At 55.1% G+C, this 17,924-nt stretch overlaps 1 protein-coding gene across 5 annotated transcripts in view; it reads left to right on the forward strand.

The window, feature by feature from the left end:
- LOC137570283 (low density lipoprotein receptor adapter protein 1-B-like) overlaps positions 1–17,924 on the forward strand; it is a 62,568-nt gene that overhangs the window by 12,299 nt on the left and 32,345 nt on the right. For all 5 annotated transcript variants that reach the window (XM_068278909.1, XM_068278907.1, XM_068278910.1 and 2 more), the window contains exons 2-4: positions 3,215–3,357; positions 8,937–9,049; positions 9,135–9,249. In XM_068278909.1, coding sequence (XP_068135010.1) covers positions 3,215–3,357; positions 8,937–9,049; positions 9,135–9,249 — 371 coding nt within the window. The remainder of the gene's footprint in view (positions 1–3,214; positions 3,358–8,936; positions 9,050–9,134; positions 9,250–17,924) is intronic.

Consider the following 17,924-nt stretch of genomic DNA (forward strand, 5'->3'; position numbering starts at 1 on the left):
CCATGTGCCTGCTGAAGACCCGGCCTGCAGGGACTGGCTGGCTGATGTGTAGAAGGTTTTTTATGAGACTCTCTGAGAGGCTGAGACAGTTCTTGTGCCTGCTGAAGACCTGGCCTGCAGGGACTGGCTGGCTGATGTGTAGAAGGTTTATCCTGAGACTCCCGGAGAGGCTGAGACAATCCTTGTGCCTGCTGAAGACCCGGCCTGCAGGGACTGGCTGGCTGATGTGTAGAAGGTTTATCCTGAGACTCCCGGAGAGGCTGAGACAATCCTTGTGCCTGCTGAAGACCCGGCCTGCAGGGACTGGCTGGCTGATGTGTAGAAGGTTTATCCTGAGACTCCCGGAGAGGCTGAGACAATCCTTGTGCCTGCTGAAGACCCGGCCTGCAGGGACTGGCTGGCTGATGTGTAGAAGGTTTATCCTGAGACTCCCGGAGAGGCTGAGACCGTTCTTGTGCCTGCTGAAGACCCGGCCTGCAGGGACTGGCTGGTTGATGTGTAGAAGGTTTATCCTGAGACTCCCGGAGAGGCTGAGACAATCCTTGTGCCTGCTGAAGACCCGGCCTGCAGGGACTGGCTGGTTGATGTGTAGAAGGTTTATCCTGAGACTCCCGGAGAGGCTGAGACAATCCCTGTTCCTGCTGAAGACCCGGCCTGCAGGGACTGGCTGGTTGATGTGTAGAAGGTTTATCCTGAGACTCCCGGAGAGGCTGAGACAATCCCTGTTCCTGCTGAAGACCCGGCCTGCAGGGACTGGCTGGTTGATGTGTAGAAGGTTTATCCTGAGACTCCCGGAGAGGCTGAGACAATCCTTGTGCCTGCTGAAGACCCGGCCTGCAGGGACTGGCTGGCTGATGTGTAGAAGGTTTATCCTGAGACTCCCGGAGAGGCTGAGACAATCCTTGTGCCTGCTGAAGACCCGGCCTGCAGGGACTGGCTGGTTGATGTGTAGAAGGTTTATCCTGAGACTCCCGGAGAGGCTGAGACAATCCTTGTGCCTGCTGAAGACCCGGCCTGCAGGGACTGGCTGGCTGATGTGTAGAAGGTTTATCCTGAGACTCCCGGAGAGGCTGAGACAATCCTTGTGCCTGCTGAAGACCCGGCCTGCAGGGACTGGCTGGTTGATGTGTAGAAGGTTTATCCTGAGACTCCCGGAGAGGCTGAGACCGTTCTTGTGCCTGCTGAAGACCCGGCCTGCAGGGACTGGCTGGTTGATGTGTAGAAGGTTTATCCTGAGACTCCCGGAGAGGCTGAGACAATCCTTGTGCCTGCTGAAGACCCGGCCTGCAGGGACTGGCTGGTTGATGTGTAGAAGGTTTATCCTGAGACTCCCGGAGAGGCTGAGACAATCCATGTGCCTGCTGAAGACCCGGCCTGCAGGGACTGGCTGGTTGATGTGTAGAAGGTTTATCCTGAGACTCCCGGAGAGGCTGAGACAATCCTTGAGCCTGCTGAAGACCCGGCCTGCAGGGACTGGCTGGTTGATGTGTAGAAGGTTTATCCTGAGACTCCCGGAGAGGCTGAGACAATCCATGTGCCTGCTGAAGACCCGGCCTGCAGGGACTGGCTGGTTGATGTGTAGAAGGTTTATCCTGAGACTCCCGGAGAGGCTGAGACAATCCTTGTGCCTGCTGAAGACCCGGCCTGCAGGGACTGGCTGGTTGATGTGTAGAAGGTTTATCCTGAGACAAACTATAAGCCTCTCCATCAGCATGCAACACCCAGCACTGAGCTTGCCGAGAATCTCAGTGACTTCTACTGCAGATTTGAGAACATGGCAGCACCTGCAGGTCTCCCACAGCCACTTGCCCAAACCTCTACCTGAGATGTCCTGGATCCAAACTTGCCCCTCCGGTGGTGCACAAGGCAGATGTTCTGCATCACCTGCTAAGGCTTAATGCTAGAAAAGCCTCAGGCCCCGACAGAGTGTCACCAGCCTGCCTGAAAACCTGCGCTAGGCAGCTCGCTCCTATTCTCTCATCCATCTTCAACATGTCATATGTCAGGATCCTCCTACTGGATTTCAGATTGGTGTTTACCATCATCAGCCCAAAGATACTTCAGGAGAACCTTGCAGTGCTCAGGGTCCACCCCTCCCCTATGCCTGTGGATCACAGACTTCCTCACAGACAGATCTCAGGTGGTCTAGCTAGGCACCATCTCCTCACAACCCAGGATCACCAACACGGGCCCCACAAGGATGTGTCCTATTGCCGTTTCTGTTCTCCCTATACACAAACAATTGCAGATCCACGGCAGACTCTGTCAAAGTTATTAAATTTGCCAACTGCACCACCATAGTCGGTCTCATCACCAACAATGACGAGCAAGCATACCGCCACCAGGTCGAGAGTATCTACCACTGGTGCAGGGAGAACGCAAAAACCGTTGAGGTGATTGTTGACTTTAGGAGGCACGCCTCCACCCCACCTACAATCCACATTGATGGCAAGGAAACTTCTGGGCGCAACCATCTCCAATGACCTGAGATGGAAGACCAACACAGCTGCCACGCAGAAGAAAGCCCAGCAGAGGCTATTCTTCCTCCGCCAACTGAAGAATTTTGGCATTGCCCCAAAACTTCTGACAAGTTTCTACTCCGCCACAATTGAATCTGTCCTCTACTCTTCCATCCTGGTCTGGTATGCCGGCTCCTCAGCCAGTGACAGACACAAACTGCAGAGGCTCATCAGATCAGCTGAGGGGATCATCGGGAAACCTCTTCCCACTCTGGACCTCCTCTACCACTCCAGAGCATTGAGGATCGCCAACGATCCCTCACACCCAGGTCAACGCTTCTTCAACCAGCCTCCTCTGGGCCGGAAATATTGGTCCATCTCCATCAGGACCTCAAGACACAGGAACAGCGTCTTCCCCTCAGCTGTAAACTTTCGGAACTTTCTTCATGCACTCCCCGCCTTCCCAGGTTCCCGCCCCTGTTAAGTTGATCAATGTCATGCTTGCACCGACACTCATTGAACATCGATGCACCAAAGTTCTTGTGTTTCTTAAATTGTGTTTTTTTGTTTTCTAAACTATGCCACCCTATTTTTCTCTGCTTGTGATATGATGTTCTGTTACTTCTGATGTATTCTTTGTCCTTTCCTATACTTGGTCCTTGTACGTGCCAAGCCCAGTTCCGGGCACAACCCAGTCGTGCTTCGCGAAATAAAGATTCTGATTCTGAATATATTCCTTCTCTTGCCTCTTCCAGAGTTGCCGGAGATGTGGCCAGAGTCACATGACTCCCTGCTGGAGGGGGTAACCTTCCATCTCAAGTATCTGGGAATGACGCTGGTGGAGAAGCCAAAAGGCGAGGATATGGCAGCTGCTGCTATACGACGTGTCATCACAATGGTAAGAGGAGACCTCAATACAATTCTCCACTAGATCATGAAGGTATAGGGGTGACTACTTTCACACACGCACCAACTTTAATGACACCCCACTCTTAATCCATTGACCTTAACCTATTTTGGTTCCTGGACGTAGAAACTACGTCCAGGAACCATGCGCACTCCCGCACGCTCCCGGCCCGCGGTTCGTTAGCCAGGCAATCAGTGTATCGGGCTATGGTGCCCGATCACTGATTCCTCTCCCCCGCTGAAAAAGCGACAGCTTCTCTCGGAAGCTGCGCCTTTTCTGGCTGTTACCTCCCCCATGCGTCTCTCTAAGCGTGTGTTACGCTTAGAGTGACGTCATGTAAACAAACTCATGGCCGCCATCTTGTGGCCAAAAAGTAAAACTACAACTAAAAGTAAAAAAAATAACATTCTAACACACATTTACATTATAAATCTCATGTTTACATCCCACCCTCCCAAAACTACCCAAATTAAAATGTTTCATATAAAAAAAAAAACCAAAACATTACAATAAAAAAAACAAACATGTAAATATTTACCTAAGGGTCTAAACCTTTTTAAATATCAATGTAAAGATGAAATACTTCTATATTTTTTTTTATTTTATACTTGTAAATAGTGATAGATGCAAAACGGAAAAAATGCACATTTATTTCCAAATAAAATATTGTCGCCATACATTGTGATAGGGACATAGTTTTAACGGTGTAATAACCGGGACATATGGGCAAATACAATACGTGAGTTTTAATTATGGAGGCATGTATTATTTTAAAACTATAATGGCTGAAAACTGTGAAATAATGAATTTTTTCCGTTTTTTTTTTTCTTATTCTTCCTGTTAAAATACATTTACAGTAAAGTGTCTCTTAGCAAAATGTACCCCCCAAAGAAAGCCTAATTGGTGGCGGAAAAAACAAGATATAGATCAAAAAGAAACACCGAGAGCCCAATATAGTGTAGTATGTATTGGAAACCGTGGATAAATGTAAGTGTGAGATGAATATAGTCACAAACATGGGTTACCTCTTAGACAACCACTGTAGATGCAGGTGAGGAGATTAGACCTGTCCTCACTCAGGATTAAGATGTCGCTCTCTGTAGATCAGGAAAGTAGGGGTAGGTCACCCCTCCACCAGGGGTGGACACAGTATTATCGTAAGAGAACAGAGGCGCCAGCAGGATAAAAGGTAATAAAAATTTTAAAATTTGCTGGGAGGCAGTGGTGGACTTACCTCCGGAAAGCTGTGCCTGCGAAACGCGTTGCATCTTTTGGGGTACCAATAATAAATGTATTTGTTTAATTCAGACAGTATTTTGAGTCTGCTTTCCGGAGGTAAGTCCACCACTGCCTCCCAGCAAATTTTAAAATTTGTATTACCTTTTATCCTGCTGGCGCCTCTGTTCTCTTACGAAGATATAGATCAGTTAATTGTGATAAGTAGTGATAAAGTTATAGGCTAATGAATGGGAGGTGAACATTTCTCAAGTGAAAACGACGGAACGCGAATGGGATAATATGGAGCTTCATGTATCCAGGATAAGGAGGCTTCCCACAAACTTTAGGAGGCTTATGGGAACTTACCATTCTGCCAGAAGAACATTTGTGAGGTCAGGCACTGATAATGGAGGAGAAGGTCTGGCGCCTCACAGTTTCCACTCTTAACCACTTCTCTACCACAGGTTTTTTTCCCCTTCAAAAGCTCTTCCCATTCTTTCGGTAATAAATGTATCACTAATTATCACACTGAAATGATCTATACATTATTTTTTTGCGAGAAAAACTAGACTTTCTTTGGGCAGTACTTTATGCTAAGAATTATATTTTATATGCATTTGACAGGGAAGAAGAAGAAAAAAATGGAAAAAAAAAATCACAATTTCTCAGCTTTCAGCCATTGTAGTTTAAAAATAAAATGTGCTATTGTAGATTAAAACAGACATTTTATTTGCTCATTTGTCCCGGATATTACAATGTTTAAATTGTGTCCCTAGTACAATGTATGGCGATAAAATTAGATTTTGGGTTAGGGGTGAAGGAGTTTCAAAAATAATGAAGATGTATTTGTAACGATTGGTGTAGCAACACAGATGTCTGATTATGTGTGATCTGCAGAATCACCAATAATACAGACGCTATACCTGATTATGTGGTGATCTGCAGTATCACCAATAATACTAGTATAGCTGGTAACTAACGAGGTATGTAGTGCTTGGTGCAACAGTAACAGAATAGATTAGCTAGACCTCACCAGAGGAGCTGGTGGGTACTATTAGAACACAGCAACTGATAGTTTGACTAAACCTCACCAAAGGAGCTGGTGGGTACTATCAGTAGAGCACCTCACTAGTGACCAGGGCTGGTCAGACAGGTCAGACAGGCTATGATCAGTAACGAGCGAGCAGGCACAGTACAGAATCGACAGGCAAGAGAGTAGTGAGATATCAGGCAGAGTTCAGTAACAGAGTCAGATGGGCAGATGTACAGGAACGATAAGGGCTCTTTCACATCAGACAACGCGAACAGGAGCCGTTCTCCTGCACGCATTGTCTGCCTGCGGCGTGTCGTCTGGTATCTGCGGAGCGATGCAATCAGCGGCGGTAGCTGGTAATTAAACCCGACGGAAAACGCCGGCTCGCGGGTGTGTTGGAGGAAAAACTGCGCCCGGGTGCGTCGGAACCGCAACGCATCGAAACGCAGCGTCGAGTGTAAAAGGTAAAATGAAAGTCTATGGACTTTCATCTTACCTTGGTTAACGCAAACGGCTGCCGTTTGCGTTAACGCACAAAGTCTGCCCTAATGTGAAGGAGCCCTAAGCAAGAGCAGAGTCAGAGGGTAGCCAGAGTCATACACAGAATATCAATAAACAGTAAACAATATCCTAGTCTCTGTGTGAAATCCCCGGTTTCCTCCCAGATCAAAGCACACCGGATACTGTCTAAGGTCTGAGCGCTAGCACATAAGTATTCGCAACAGCAGACAAGTTGCGAGTGAACAGAGAAGGCTTATGAAGCAGAGGAGACCCCATGACCACGCCCACAACAATCAGCCAATCCGGAAAGCCGTGCGTCTCTGACGTCAGCCGACCGGCCGATCAGCTGACACGCCTCCTCCCCGCATAAAGGTCCCGTCTCCGCGCCATACGGCAACTCCATGTGTAAAAGACAGACCCGTCCTCGGCGTACTAGACTGTGGAGACACCCTGCGTGCCCGCAGCCGCCATTTCTACAGATGTTACAGTATTTAATTTTGCTATGTTAAGTGTATAATGGTGTATTTCGAAGTAGTTTTACTTTTTGGCCACAAGATGGTGCTATACTTACTCAGTTTTCTAAAAACAGAAAACAGAACCAAGTGTTTACATGTATTTATAGGTGTTTATAAACAAGGACGTAGAAAAGCGTGGCAGAAGTTGCTAAGTGGTTAATTTATTCCACAGGTTTTCTTTTGGGTTGAGGTCAGGGCTCTGTTCACATTACACCACCGCCTCCTGCACATTACACCACCGCCTCCTGCACATTACACCACCGCGTCCGGCACATTACACCACCGCGTCCGGCACATTACACCACCGCCTCCTGCACATTACACCACCGCCTCCTGCACATTACACCACCGCCTCCTGCACATTGCACCACCGCCTCCGGCACATTACACCACCGCCTCCGGCACATTACACCACCGCCTCCGGCACATTACACCACCGCCTCCGGCACATTACACCACCGCCTCCTGCACATTACACCACCGCCTCCTGCACATTACACCACCGCCTCCTGCACATTACACCACCGCCTCCTGCACATTACACCACCGCCTCCTGCACATTACACCACCGCCTCCTGCACATTACACCACCGCGTCCGGCACATTACACCACCGCGTCCGGCACATTACACCACCGCCTCCTGCACATTACACCACCGCCTCCTGCACATTACACCACCGCCTCCTGCACATTGCACCACCGCCTCCGGCACATTACACCACCGCCTCCGGCACATTACACCACCGCCTCCGGCACATTACACCACCGCCTCCGGCACATTACACCACCGCCTCCTGCACATTACAACACCGCCTCCTGCACATTACGCCACCGCCTCCTGCACATTACGCCACCGCCTCCTGCACATTACGCCACCGCCTCCTGCACATTACGCCACCGCCTCCTGCACATTACGCCACCGCCTCCTGCACATTACGCCACCGCCTCCTGCACATTACGCCACCGCCTCCGGCACATTACGCCACCGCCTCCTGCACATTACGCCACCGCCTCCGGCACATTACGCCACCGCCTCCTGCACATTACGCCACCGCCTCCGGCACATTACGCCACCGCCTCCTGCACATTACGCCACCGCCTCCTGCACATTACGCCACCGCCTCCTGCACATTACGCCACCGCCTCCTGCACATTACGCCACCGCCTCCTGCACATTACACCACCGCCTCCTGCACATTACACCACCGCCTCCTGCACATTGCACCAGCACATTACACCACCGCCTCCTGCACATTACACCACCGCCTCCTGCACATTACACCACCGCCTCCTGCACATTACACCACCGCCTCCTGCACATTACACCACCTCCTCCTGCACATTACACCACCTCCTCCTGCACATTACACCACCGCCTCCTGCACATTACACCACCGCCTCCTGCACATTACACCACCGCCTCCTGCACATTACACCACCGCCTCCTGCACATTACACCACCTCCTCCTGCACATTACACCACCTCCTCCTGCACATTACACCACCTCCTCCTGCACATTACACCACCGCCTCCTGCACATTACACCATCGCCTCCTGCACATTACACCACCGCCTCCTGCACATTACACCACCGCCTCCTGCACATTACACCACCGCCTCCTGCACATTACACCACCGCTTCGTGCACATTACACCACCGCGTCCTGCACATTACACCACCGCCTCCTGCACATTACACCACCGCGTCCTGCATATTACACCACCGCGTCCTGCACATTACACCACCGCCTCCTGCACATTACACCACCGCCTCCGGCACATTACGCCACCGCCTCCGGCACATTACGCCACCGCCTCCGGCACATTACGCCACCGCCTCCGGCACATTACGCCACCGCCTCCGGCACATTACGCCACCGCCTCCTGCACATTCCGCCTCCTGCACATTACACCACCGCCTCCGGCACATTACACCACCGCCTCCTGCACATTACACCACCGCCTCCTGCACATTACACCACCGCGTCCTGCACATTACACCACCGCGTCCTGCACATTGCGCCACCGCCTACTGCACATTACGCCACCGCCTCCTGCACATTACGCCACCGCCTCCGGCACATTTCCCACTGCGTCCGGCACTTCATACCACTGCGCACTTTACACTACTGGAGGAAACCCACACACAAGAGACACAATCCATGCAGATAGCATCCTAGATGGAAGCTGGGACTGTGGCATTGGAGAGTTGTAGCCAGACTGTACTTGCTCTGCTGGTCTGATTACTGATCCCCTCCACACTATTGGTCATGCACTTCTGTTGGTGGATCCCTGTCTTAGGCTCGTGCCAGCTCTCAGAAGTTCAAGAAGGTGGTCCTGACTGTGACAGCACATGGGATCGACATCCAGGACGCGGCCAGCGGGCAGAACATGGACTATGTCTCCATATACAGGTCAGGCCTCTTTCTAGGAGCTCCTTTTTGCAGAAATTGACTTGTGCTGCAGCCGTTCTCCTTGCTAATATATAACATCTTGCAGAATTTCATATTGTACAACAGACAAAGTTCAAAACAAAGTGTTTGCCTACGTGGCCCAGAACCAGAGCAACGGGGCCCTGGAGTGCCACGCTTTCCTCTCGCCCAAGAAGAAGCTGGTGAGTGGCCTGGCTGAGATGCTACATTGCTAAGAAACCAGCAAGTAGGAACTAGGGTTATGTGGCTGAGGGAAGGAACACATAGCTCTGTGGGAGGTGGCCGCATGTAGTGGGAGAAAGGGCCGGACACGTGGCTGTGAGCTGGGAGGAGACACATAGCTCTGTGGGAGGTGGCTGCATGTAGTGGGAGAAAGGGCCGGACACGTGGCTGTGAGCTGGGAGGAGACACAAAGCTCTGTGGGAGGTGGCAGCATGTAGTGGGAGAAAGGGCCGGACACGTGGCTGTGAGCTGGGAGGAGACACAAAGCTCTGTGGGAGGTGGCTGCATGTAGTGGGAGAAAGGGCCGGACACGTGGCTGTGAGCTGGGAGGAGACACAAACCTCTGTGGGAGGTGGTAGCATGTAGTGGGAGAAAGGGCCGGACACGTGGCTGTGAGCTGGGAGGAGACACATAGCTCTGTGGGAGGTGGCAGCATGTAGTGGGAGAAAGGGCCGGACACGTGGCTGTGAGCTGGGAGGAGACACATAGCTCTGTGGGAGGTGGCAGCATGTAGTGGGAGAAAGGGCCGGACACGTGGCTGTGAGCTGGGAGGAGACACATAGCTCTGTGGGAGGTGGCAGCATGTGGTGGGAGAAAGGAGCAGACACGTGGCTGTGAGCTGGGAGGAGACACATAGCTCTGTGGGAGGTGGCAGCATGTAGTGGGAGAAAGGAGCGGACACGTGGCTGTGAGCTGGGAGGAGACACAGAGCTCTGTGGGAGGTGGCAGCATGTAGTGGGAGAAAGGAGCGGGCACGTGGCTGTGAGCTAGGAGGAGACACAGAGCTCTGTGGGAGGTGGCTGCATGTAGTGGGAGAAAGGGCCGGACACGTGGCTGTGAGCTGGGAGGAGACACATAGCTCTGTGGGATTTGGCAGCATGTAGTGGGAGAAAGGAGCGGGCACGTGGCTGTGAGCTAGGAGGAGACACAGAGCTCTGTGGGAGGTGGCTGCATGTAGTGGGAGAAAGGGCCGGACACGTGGCTGTGAGCTGGGAGGAGACACATAGCTCTGTGGGAGGTGGCAGCATGTAGTGGGAGAAAGGAGCGGACACGTGGCTGTGAGCTGGGAGGAGACACATAGCTCTGTGGGAGGTGGCAGCATGTAGTGGGAGAAAGGAGCAGACACGTGGCCGTGAGCTAGGAGGAGACACATAGCTCTGTGGGAGGTGGCAGCATGTAGTGGGAGAAAGGGCCGGACACGTGGCTGTGAGCTGGGAGGAGACACATAGCTCTGTGGGAGGTGGCTGCATGTAGTGGGAGAAAGGGCTGGACACGTGGCTGTGAGCTGGGAGGAGACACATAGCTCTGTGGGAGGTGGCAGCATGTAGTGGGAGAAAGGGCGGGACACGTGGCTGTGAGCTGGGAGGAGACACATAGCTCTGTGGGAGGTGGCAGCATGTGGTGGGAGAAAGGGCCGGACACGTGGCTGTGAGCTGGGAGGAGACACATGGCTCTGTGGGAGGTGGCAGCATGTAGTGGGAGAAAGGAGTGGACACGTGGCTGTGAGCTGGGAGGAGACACATAGCTCTGTGGGAGGTGGCAGCATGTAGTGGGAGAAAGGGCCGGACACGTGGCTGTGAGCTGGGAGGAGACACATGGCTCTGTGGGAGGTGGCAGCATGTAGTGGGAGAAAGGGCCGGACATGTGGCTGTGAGCTGGGAGGAGACACAGAGCTCTGTGGGAGGTGACAGCATGTAGAGGGAGAAAGGGCCAGACACGTGGCTGTGAGCTGGGAGGAGACACATAGCTCTGTGGGAGGTGGCAGCATGTAGTGGGAGAAAGGAGCGGACACGTGGCTGTGAGCTGGGAGGAGACACATAGCTCTGTGGGAGGTGGCAGCATGTAGTGGGAGAAAGGGCCGGACATGTGGCTGTGAGCTGGGAGGAGACACAGAGCTCTGTGGGAGGTGACAGCATGTAGTGGGAGAAAGGGCCGGACACATGGCCGTGAGCTGGGAGGAGACACAGAGCTCTGTGGGAGGTGGCAGCATGTAGTGGGAGAAAGGGCCGGACACGTGGCTGTGAGCTAGGAGGAGACACATAGCTCTGTGGGAGGTGGCAGCATGTAGTGGGAGAAAGGGCCGGACACGTGGCTGTGAGCTGGGAGGAGACACATAGCTCTGTGGGAGGTGGCAGCATGTAGTGGGAGAAAGGGCCGGACACGTGGCTGTGAGCTGGGAGGAGACACATAGCTCTGTGGGAGGTGGCAGCATGTAGTGGGAGAAAGGGCCGGACACGTGGCTGTGAGCTGGGAGGAGACACATAGCTTTGTGGGAGGTGGCAGCATGTAGTGGGAGAAAGGGCCGGACATGTGGCTGTGAGCTGGGAGGAGACACATAGCTCTGTGGGAGGTGGCAGCATGTAGTGGGAGAAAGGGCCGGACACGTGGCTGTGAGCTGGGAGGAGACACATAGCTCTGTGGGAGGTGGCAGCATGTAGTGGGAGAAAGGGCCGGACACGTGGCTGTGAGCTGGGAGGAGATACTTAGCTCTGTGGGAGGTGGCAGCATGTAGTGGGAGAAAGGGCCAGACACGTGGCTGTGAGCTGGGAGGAGACACATAGCTCTGTGGGAGGTGGCAGCATGTAGTGGGAGAAAGGGCCGGACACGTGGCTGTGAGCTGGGAGGAGACACAGCTCTGTGGGAGGTGGCAGCATGTAGTGGGAGAAAGGAGCGGGCACGTGGCTGTGAGCTGGGAGGAGACACATAGCTCTGTGGGAGGTGGCAGCATGTAGTGGGAGAAAGGGCCGGACACGTGGCTGTGAGCTGGGAGGAGACACATAGCTCTGTGGGAGGTGGCAGCATGTAGTGGGAGAAAGGAGCGGACACGTGGCTGTGAGCTAGGAGGAGACACATAGCTCTGTGGGAGGTGGCAGCATGTAGTGGGAGAAAGGGCCAGACACGTGGCCGTGAGCTGGGAGGAGACACATAGCTCTGTGGGAGGTGGCAGCATGTAGTGGTAGAAAGGGCCGGACACATGGCTGTGAGCTGGGAGGAGACACACAGCTCTGTGGGAGGTGGCCGCATGTAGTGGTAGAAAGGGCTGGACACGTGGCCGTGAGCTGGGAGGAGACACATAGCTCTGTGGGAGGTGGCAGCATGTGGTGGGAGAAAGGGCCGGACACGTGGCTGTGAGCTGGGAGGAGACACATAGCTCTGTGGGAGGTGGCTGCATGTAGTGGGAGAAAGGGCCGGACACGTGGCTGTGAGCTGGGAGGAGACACATAGCTCTGTGGGAGGTGGCCGCATGTAGTGGGAGAAAGGGCCGGACATGTGGCTGTGAGCTGGGAGGAGACACATAGCTCTGTGGGAGGTGGCAGCATGTAGTGGGAGAAAGGAGCGGACACGTGGCTGTGAGCTGGGAGGAGACACATAGCTCTGTGGGAGGTGGCTGCATGTAGTGGGAGAAAGGGCTGGACACGTGGCTGTGAGCTAGGAGGAGACACATAGCTCTGTGGGAGGTGGCAGCATGTAGAGGGAGAAAGGGCCGGACATGTGGCTGTGAGCTGGGAGGAGACACATAGCTCTGTGGGAGGTGGCAGCATGTAGTGGGAGAAAGGAGCAGACACGTGGCTGTGAGCTGGGAGGAGACACAAAGCTCTGTGGGAGGTGGCAGCATGTAGTGGGAGAAAGGAGCGGACATGTGGCTGTGAGCTGGGAGGAGACACATAGCTCTGTGGGAGGTGGCAGCATGTAGTGGGAGAAAGGGCCGGACACGTGGCTGTGAGCTGGGAGGAGACACATAGCTCTGTGGGAGGTGGCAGCATGTAGTGGGAGAAAGGGCCGGACACGTGGCTGTGAGCTGGGAGGAGACACATAGCTCTGTGGGAGGTGGCAGCATGTAGTGGGAGAAAGGGCCGGACACGTGGCTGTGAGCTGGGAGGAGACACAGAGCTCTGTGGGAGGTGGCAGCATGTAGTGGGAGAAAGGGCCGGACACGTGGCTGTGAGCTGGGAGGAGACACAAAGCTCTGTGGGAGGTGGCAGCATGTAGTGGGAGAAAGGAGTGGACACGTGGCTGTGAGCTGGGAGGAGACACATAGCTCTGTGGGAGGTGGCAGCATGTAGTGGGAGAAAGGAGCGGACACGTGGCTGTGAGCTGGGAGGAGACACATAGCTCTGTGGGAGGTGGCAGCATGTAGTGGGAGAAAGGAGTGGACACGTGGCTGTGAGCTGGGAGGAGACACATAGCTCTGTGGGAGGTGGCAGCATGTAGTGGGAGAAAGGGCCGGACACGTGGCTGTGAGCTGGGAGGAGACACATAGCTCTGTGGGAGGTGGCAGCATGTAGTGGGAGAAAGGGCCGGACATGTGGCTGTGAGCTGGGAGGAGACACATAGCTCTGTGGGAGGTGGCAGCATGTAGTGGGAGAAAGGGCCGGACACGTGGCTGTGAGCTGGGAGGAGACACATAGCTCTGTGAGAGGTGGCTGCATGTAGTGGGAGAAAGGGCCGGACACGTGGCTGTGAGCTGGGAGGAGACACATAGCTCTGTGGGAGGTGGCTGCATGTAGTGGGAGAAAGGGCCGGACATGTGGCTGTGAGCTGGGAGGAGACACATAGCTCTGTGGGAGGTGGCAGCATGTAGTGGGAGAAAGGGCCGGACACGTGGCTGTGAGCTGGGAGGAGACACATAGCTCTGTGGGAGGTGGCAGCATGTAGTGGGAGAAAGGAGTGGACACGTGGCTGTGAGCTGGGAGGAGACACATAGCTCTGTGGGAGGCGGCCGCATGTAGTGGGAGAAAGGGCCGGACACGTGGCTATGAGCTGGGAGGAGACATAGCTCTGTGGGAGGTTGCAGCATGTAGTGGTAGAAAGGGCTGGACATGTGGCTGTGAGCTGGGAGGAGACACATAGCTCTGTGGGATGTGGCAGCATGTAGTGGGAGAAAGGGCCGGACACATGGCTGTGCGCTGGGAGGAGACACATAGCTCTGTGGGAGGTGGCAGCATGTAGTGGGAGAAAGGGCCGGACACATGGCTGTGAGCTGGGAGGAGACATATAGCTCTGTGGGAGGTGGCAGCATGTAGTGGGAGAAAGGGCCGGACACGTGGCTGTGAGCTGGGAGGAGACACATAGCTCTGTGGGAGGTGGCAGCATGTAGTGGGAGAAAGGAGCGGACACGTGGCTGTGAGCTGGGAGGAGACATATAGCTCTGTGGGAGGTGGCAGCATGTAGTGGGAGAAAGGAGAGAACACGTGGCTGTGAGCTGGGAGGAGACACAGAGCTCTGTGGGAGGTGACAGCATGTAGAGGGAGAAAGGGCCGGACATGTGGCCGTGAGCTGGGAGGAGACACATAGCTCTGTGGGAGGTGGCAGCATGTAGTGGGAGAAAGGGCGGGACACGTGGCTGTGAGCTGGGAGGAGACACATAGCTCTGTGGGAGGTGGCAGCATGTAGTGGGAGAAAGGAGTGGACACGTGGCTGTGAGCTGGGAGGAGACACATAGCTCTGTGGGAGGTGGCAGCATGTAGTGGGAGAAAGGAGCGGACACGTGGCTGTGAGCTGGGAGGAGACACATAGCTCTGTGGGAGGTGGCAGCATGTAGTGGGAGAAAGGAGTGGACACGTGGCTGTGAGCTGGGAGGAGACACATAGCTCTGTGGGAGGTGGCAGCATGTAGTGGGAGAAAGGAGAGAACACGTGGCTGTGAGCTGGGAGGAGACACAGAGCTCTGTGGGAGGTGACAGCATGTAGAGGGAGAAAGGGCCGGACATGTGGCCGTGAGCTGGGAGGAGACACATAGCTCTGTGGGAGGTGGCAGCATGTAGAGGGAGAAAGGGCCGGACACGTGGCTGTGAGCTGGGAGGAGACACAGAGCTCTGTGGAAGGTGGTAGCATGTAGTGGGAGAAAGGGCCGGAGACGTGGCAGTGAGCTGGGAGGAGACACATAGCTCTGTGGGAGGTGGCAGCATGTAGTGGGAGAAAGGAGCGGGCACGTGGCCGTGAGCTGGGAGGAGACACATAGCTCTGTGGGAGGTGGCAGCATGTAGTGGTAGAAAGGGCTGTACACATGGCTGTGAGCTGGGAGGAGACACATGGCTCTGTGGGAGGGGGCAGCATGTAGAGGGAGAAAGGGCCGGACATGTGGCTGTGAGCTGGGAGGAGACACATAGCTCTGTGGGAGGGGGCAGCATGTAGTGGGAGAAAGGGCTGGACACGTGGCTGTGAGCTGGGAGGAGACATAGCTCTGTGGGAGGTGGCAGCATGTAGTGGGAGAAAGGGCCGGACACGTGGCTGTGAGCTGGGAGGAGACACAAAGCTCTGTGGGAGGTGGCAGCATGTAGTGGGAGAAAGGGCCGGACACGTGGCTGTGAGCTGGGAGGAGACACATAGCTCTGTGGGAGGTGGCTGCATGTAGTGGGAGAAAGGGCCGGACACGTGGCTGTGAGCTGGGAGGAGACACAAAGCTCTGTGGGAGGTGGCAGCATGTAGTGGGAGAAAGGGCCGGACACGTGGCTGTGAGCTGGGAGGAGACACAAAGCTCTGTGGGAGGTGGCTGCATGTAGTGGGAGAAAGGGCCGGACACGTGGCTGTGAGCTGGGAGGAGACACAAACCTCTGTGGGAGGTGGTAGCATGTAGTGGGAGAAAGGGCCGGACACGTGGCTGTGAGCTGGGAGGAGACACATAGCTCTGTGGGAGGTGGCAGCATGTAGTGGGAGAAAGGGCCGGACACGTGGCTGTGAGCTGGGAGGAGACACATAGCTCTGTGGGAGGTGGCAGCATGTAGTGGGAGAAAGGGCCGGACACGTGGCTGTGAGCTGGGAGGAGACACATAGCTCTGTGGGAGGTGGCAGCATGTGGTGGGAGAAAGGAGCAGACACGTGGCTGTGAGCTGGGAGGAGACACATAGCTCTGTGGGAGGTGGCAGCATGTAGTGGGAGAAAGGAGCGGACACGTGGCTGTGAGCTGGGAGGAGACACAGAGCTCTGTGGGAGGTGGCAGCATGTAGTGGGAGAAAGGAGCGGGCACGTGGCTGTGAGCTAGGAGGAGACACAGAGCTCTGTGGGAGGTGGCTGCATGTAGTGGGAGAAAGGGCCGGACACGTGGCTGTGAGCTGGGAGGAGACACATAGCTCTGTGGGATTTGGCAGCATGTAGTGGGAGAAAGGAGCGGGCACGTGGCTGTGAGCTAGGAGGAGACACAGAGCTCTGTGGGAGGTGGCTGCATGTAGTGGGAGAAAGGGCCGGACACGTGGCTGTGAGCTGGGAGGAGACACATAGCTCTGTGGGAGGTGGCAGCATGTAGTGGGAGAAAGGAGCGGACACGTGGCTGTGAGCTGGGAGGAGACACATAGCTCTGTGGGAGGTGGCAGCATGTAGTGGGAGAAAGGAGCAGACACGTGGCCGTGAGCTAGGAGGAGACACATAGCTCTGTGGGAGGTGGCAGCATGTAGTGGGAGAAAGGGCCGGACACGTGGCTGTGAGCTGGGAGGAGACACATAGCTCTGTGGGAGGTGGCTGCATGTAGTGGGAGAAAGGGCTGGACACGTGGCTGTGAGCTGGGAGGAGACACATAGCTCTGTGGGAGGTGGCAGCATGTAGTGGGAGAAAGGGCGGGACACGTGGCTGTGAGCTGGGAGGAGACACATAGCTCTGTGGGAGGTGGCAGCATGTGGTGGGAGAAAGGGCCGGACACGTGGCTGTGAGCTGGGAGGAGACACATGGCTCTGTGGGAGGTGGCAGCATGTAGTGGGAGAAAGGAGTGGACACGTGGCTGTGAGCTGGGAGGAGACACATAGCTCTGTGGGAGGTGGCAGCATGTAGTGGGAGAAAGGGCCGGACACGTGGCTGTGAGCTGGGAGGAGACACATGGCTCTGTGGGAGGTGGCAGCATGTAGTGGGAGAAAGGGCCGGACATGTGGCTGTGAGCTGGGAGGAGACACAGAGCTCTGTGGGAGGTGACAGCATGTAGAGGGAGAAAGGGCCAGACACGTGGCTGTGAGCTGGGAGGAGACACATAGCTCTGTGGGAGGTGGCAGCATGTAGTGGGAGAAAGGAGCGGACACGTGGCTGTGAGCTGGGAGGAGACACATAGCTCTGTGGGAGGTGGCAGCATGTAGTGGGAGAAAGGGCCGGACATGTGGCTGTGAGCTGGGAGGAGACACAGAGCTCTGTGGGAGGTGACAGCATGTAGTGGGAGAAAGGGCCGGACACATGGCCGTGAGCTGGGAGGAGACACAGAGCTCTGTGGGAGGTGGCAGCATGTAGTGGGAGAAAGGGCCGGACACGTGGCTGTGAGCTAGGAGGAGACACATAGCTCTGTGGGAGGTGGCAGCATGTAGTGGGAGAAAGGGCCGGACACGTGGCTGTGAGCTGGGAGGAGACACATAGCTCTGTGGGAGGTGGCAGCATGTAGTGGGAGAAAGGGCCGGACACGTGGCTGTGAGCTGGGAGGAGACACATAGCTCTGTGGGAGGTGGCAGCATGTAGTGGGAGAAAGGGCCGGACACGTGGCTGTGAGCTGGGAGGAGACACATAGCTTTGTGGGAGGTGGCAGCATGTAGTGGGAGAAAGGGCCGGACATGTGGCTGTGAGCTGGGAGGAGACACATAGCTCTGTGGGAGGTGGCAGCATGTAGTGGGAGAAAGGGCCGGACACGTGGCTGTGAGCTGGGAGGAGACACATAGCTCTGTGGGAGG

This window comes from Hyperolius riggenbachi, chromosome 4 (genome assembly GCF_040937935.1).
Source record: "Hyperolius riggenbachi isolate aHypRig1 chromosome 4, aHypRig1.pri, whole genome shotgun sequence".
Classification (NCBI taxonomy): Eukaryota; Metazoa; Chordata; class Amphibia; order Anura; family Hyperoliidae; genus Hyperolius; species Hyperolius riggenbachi.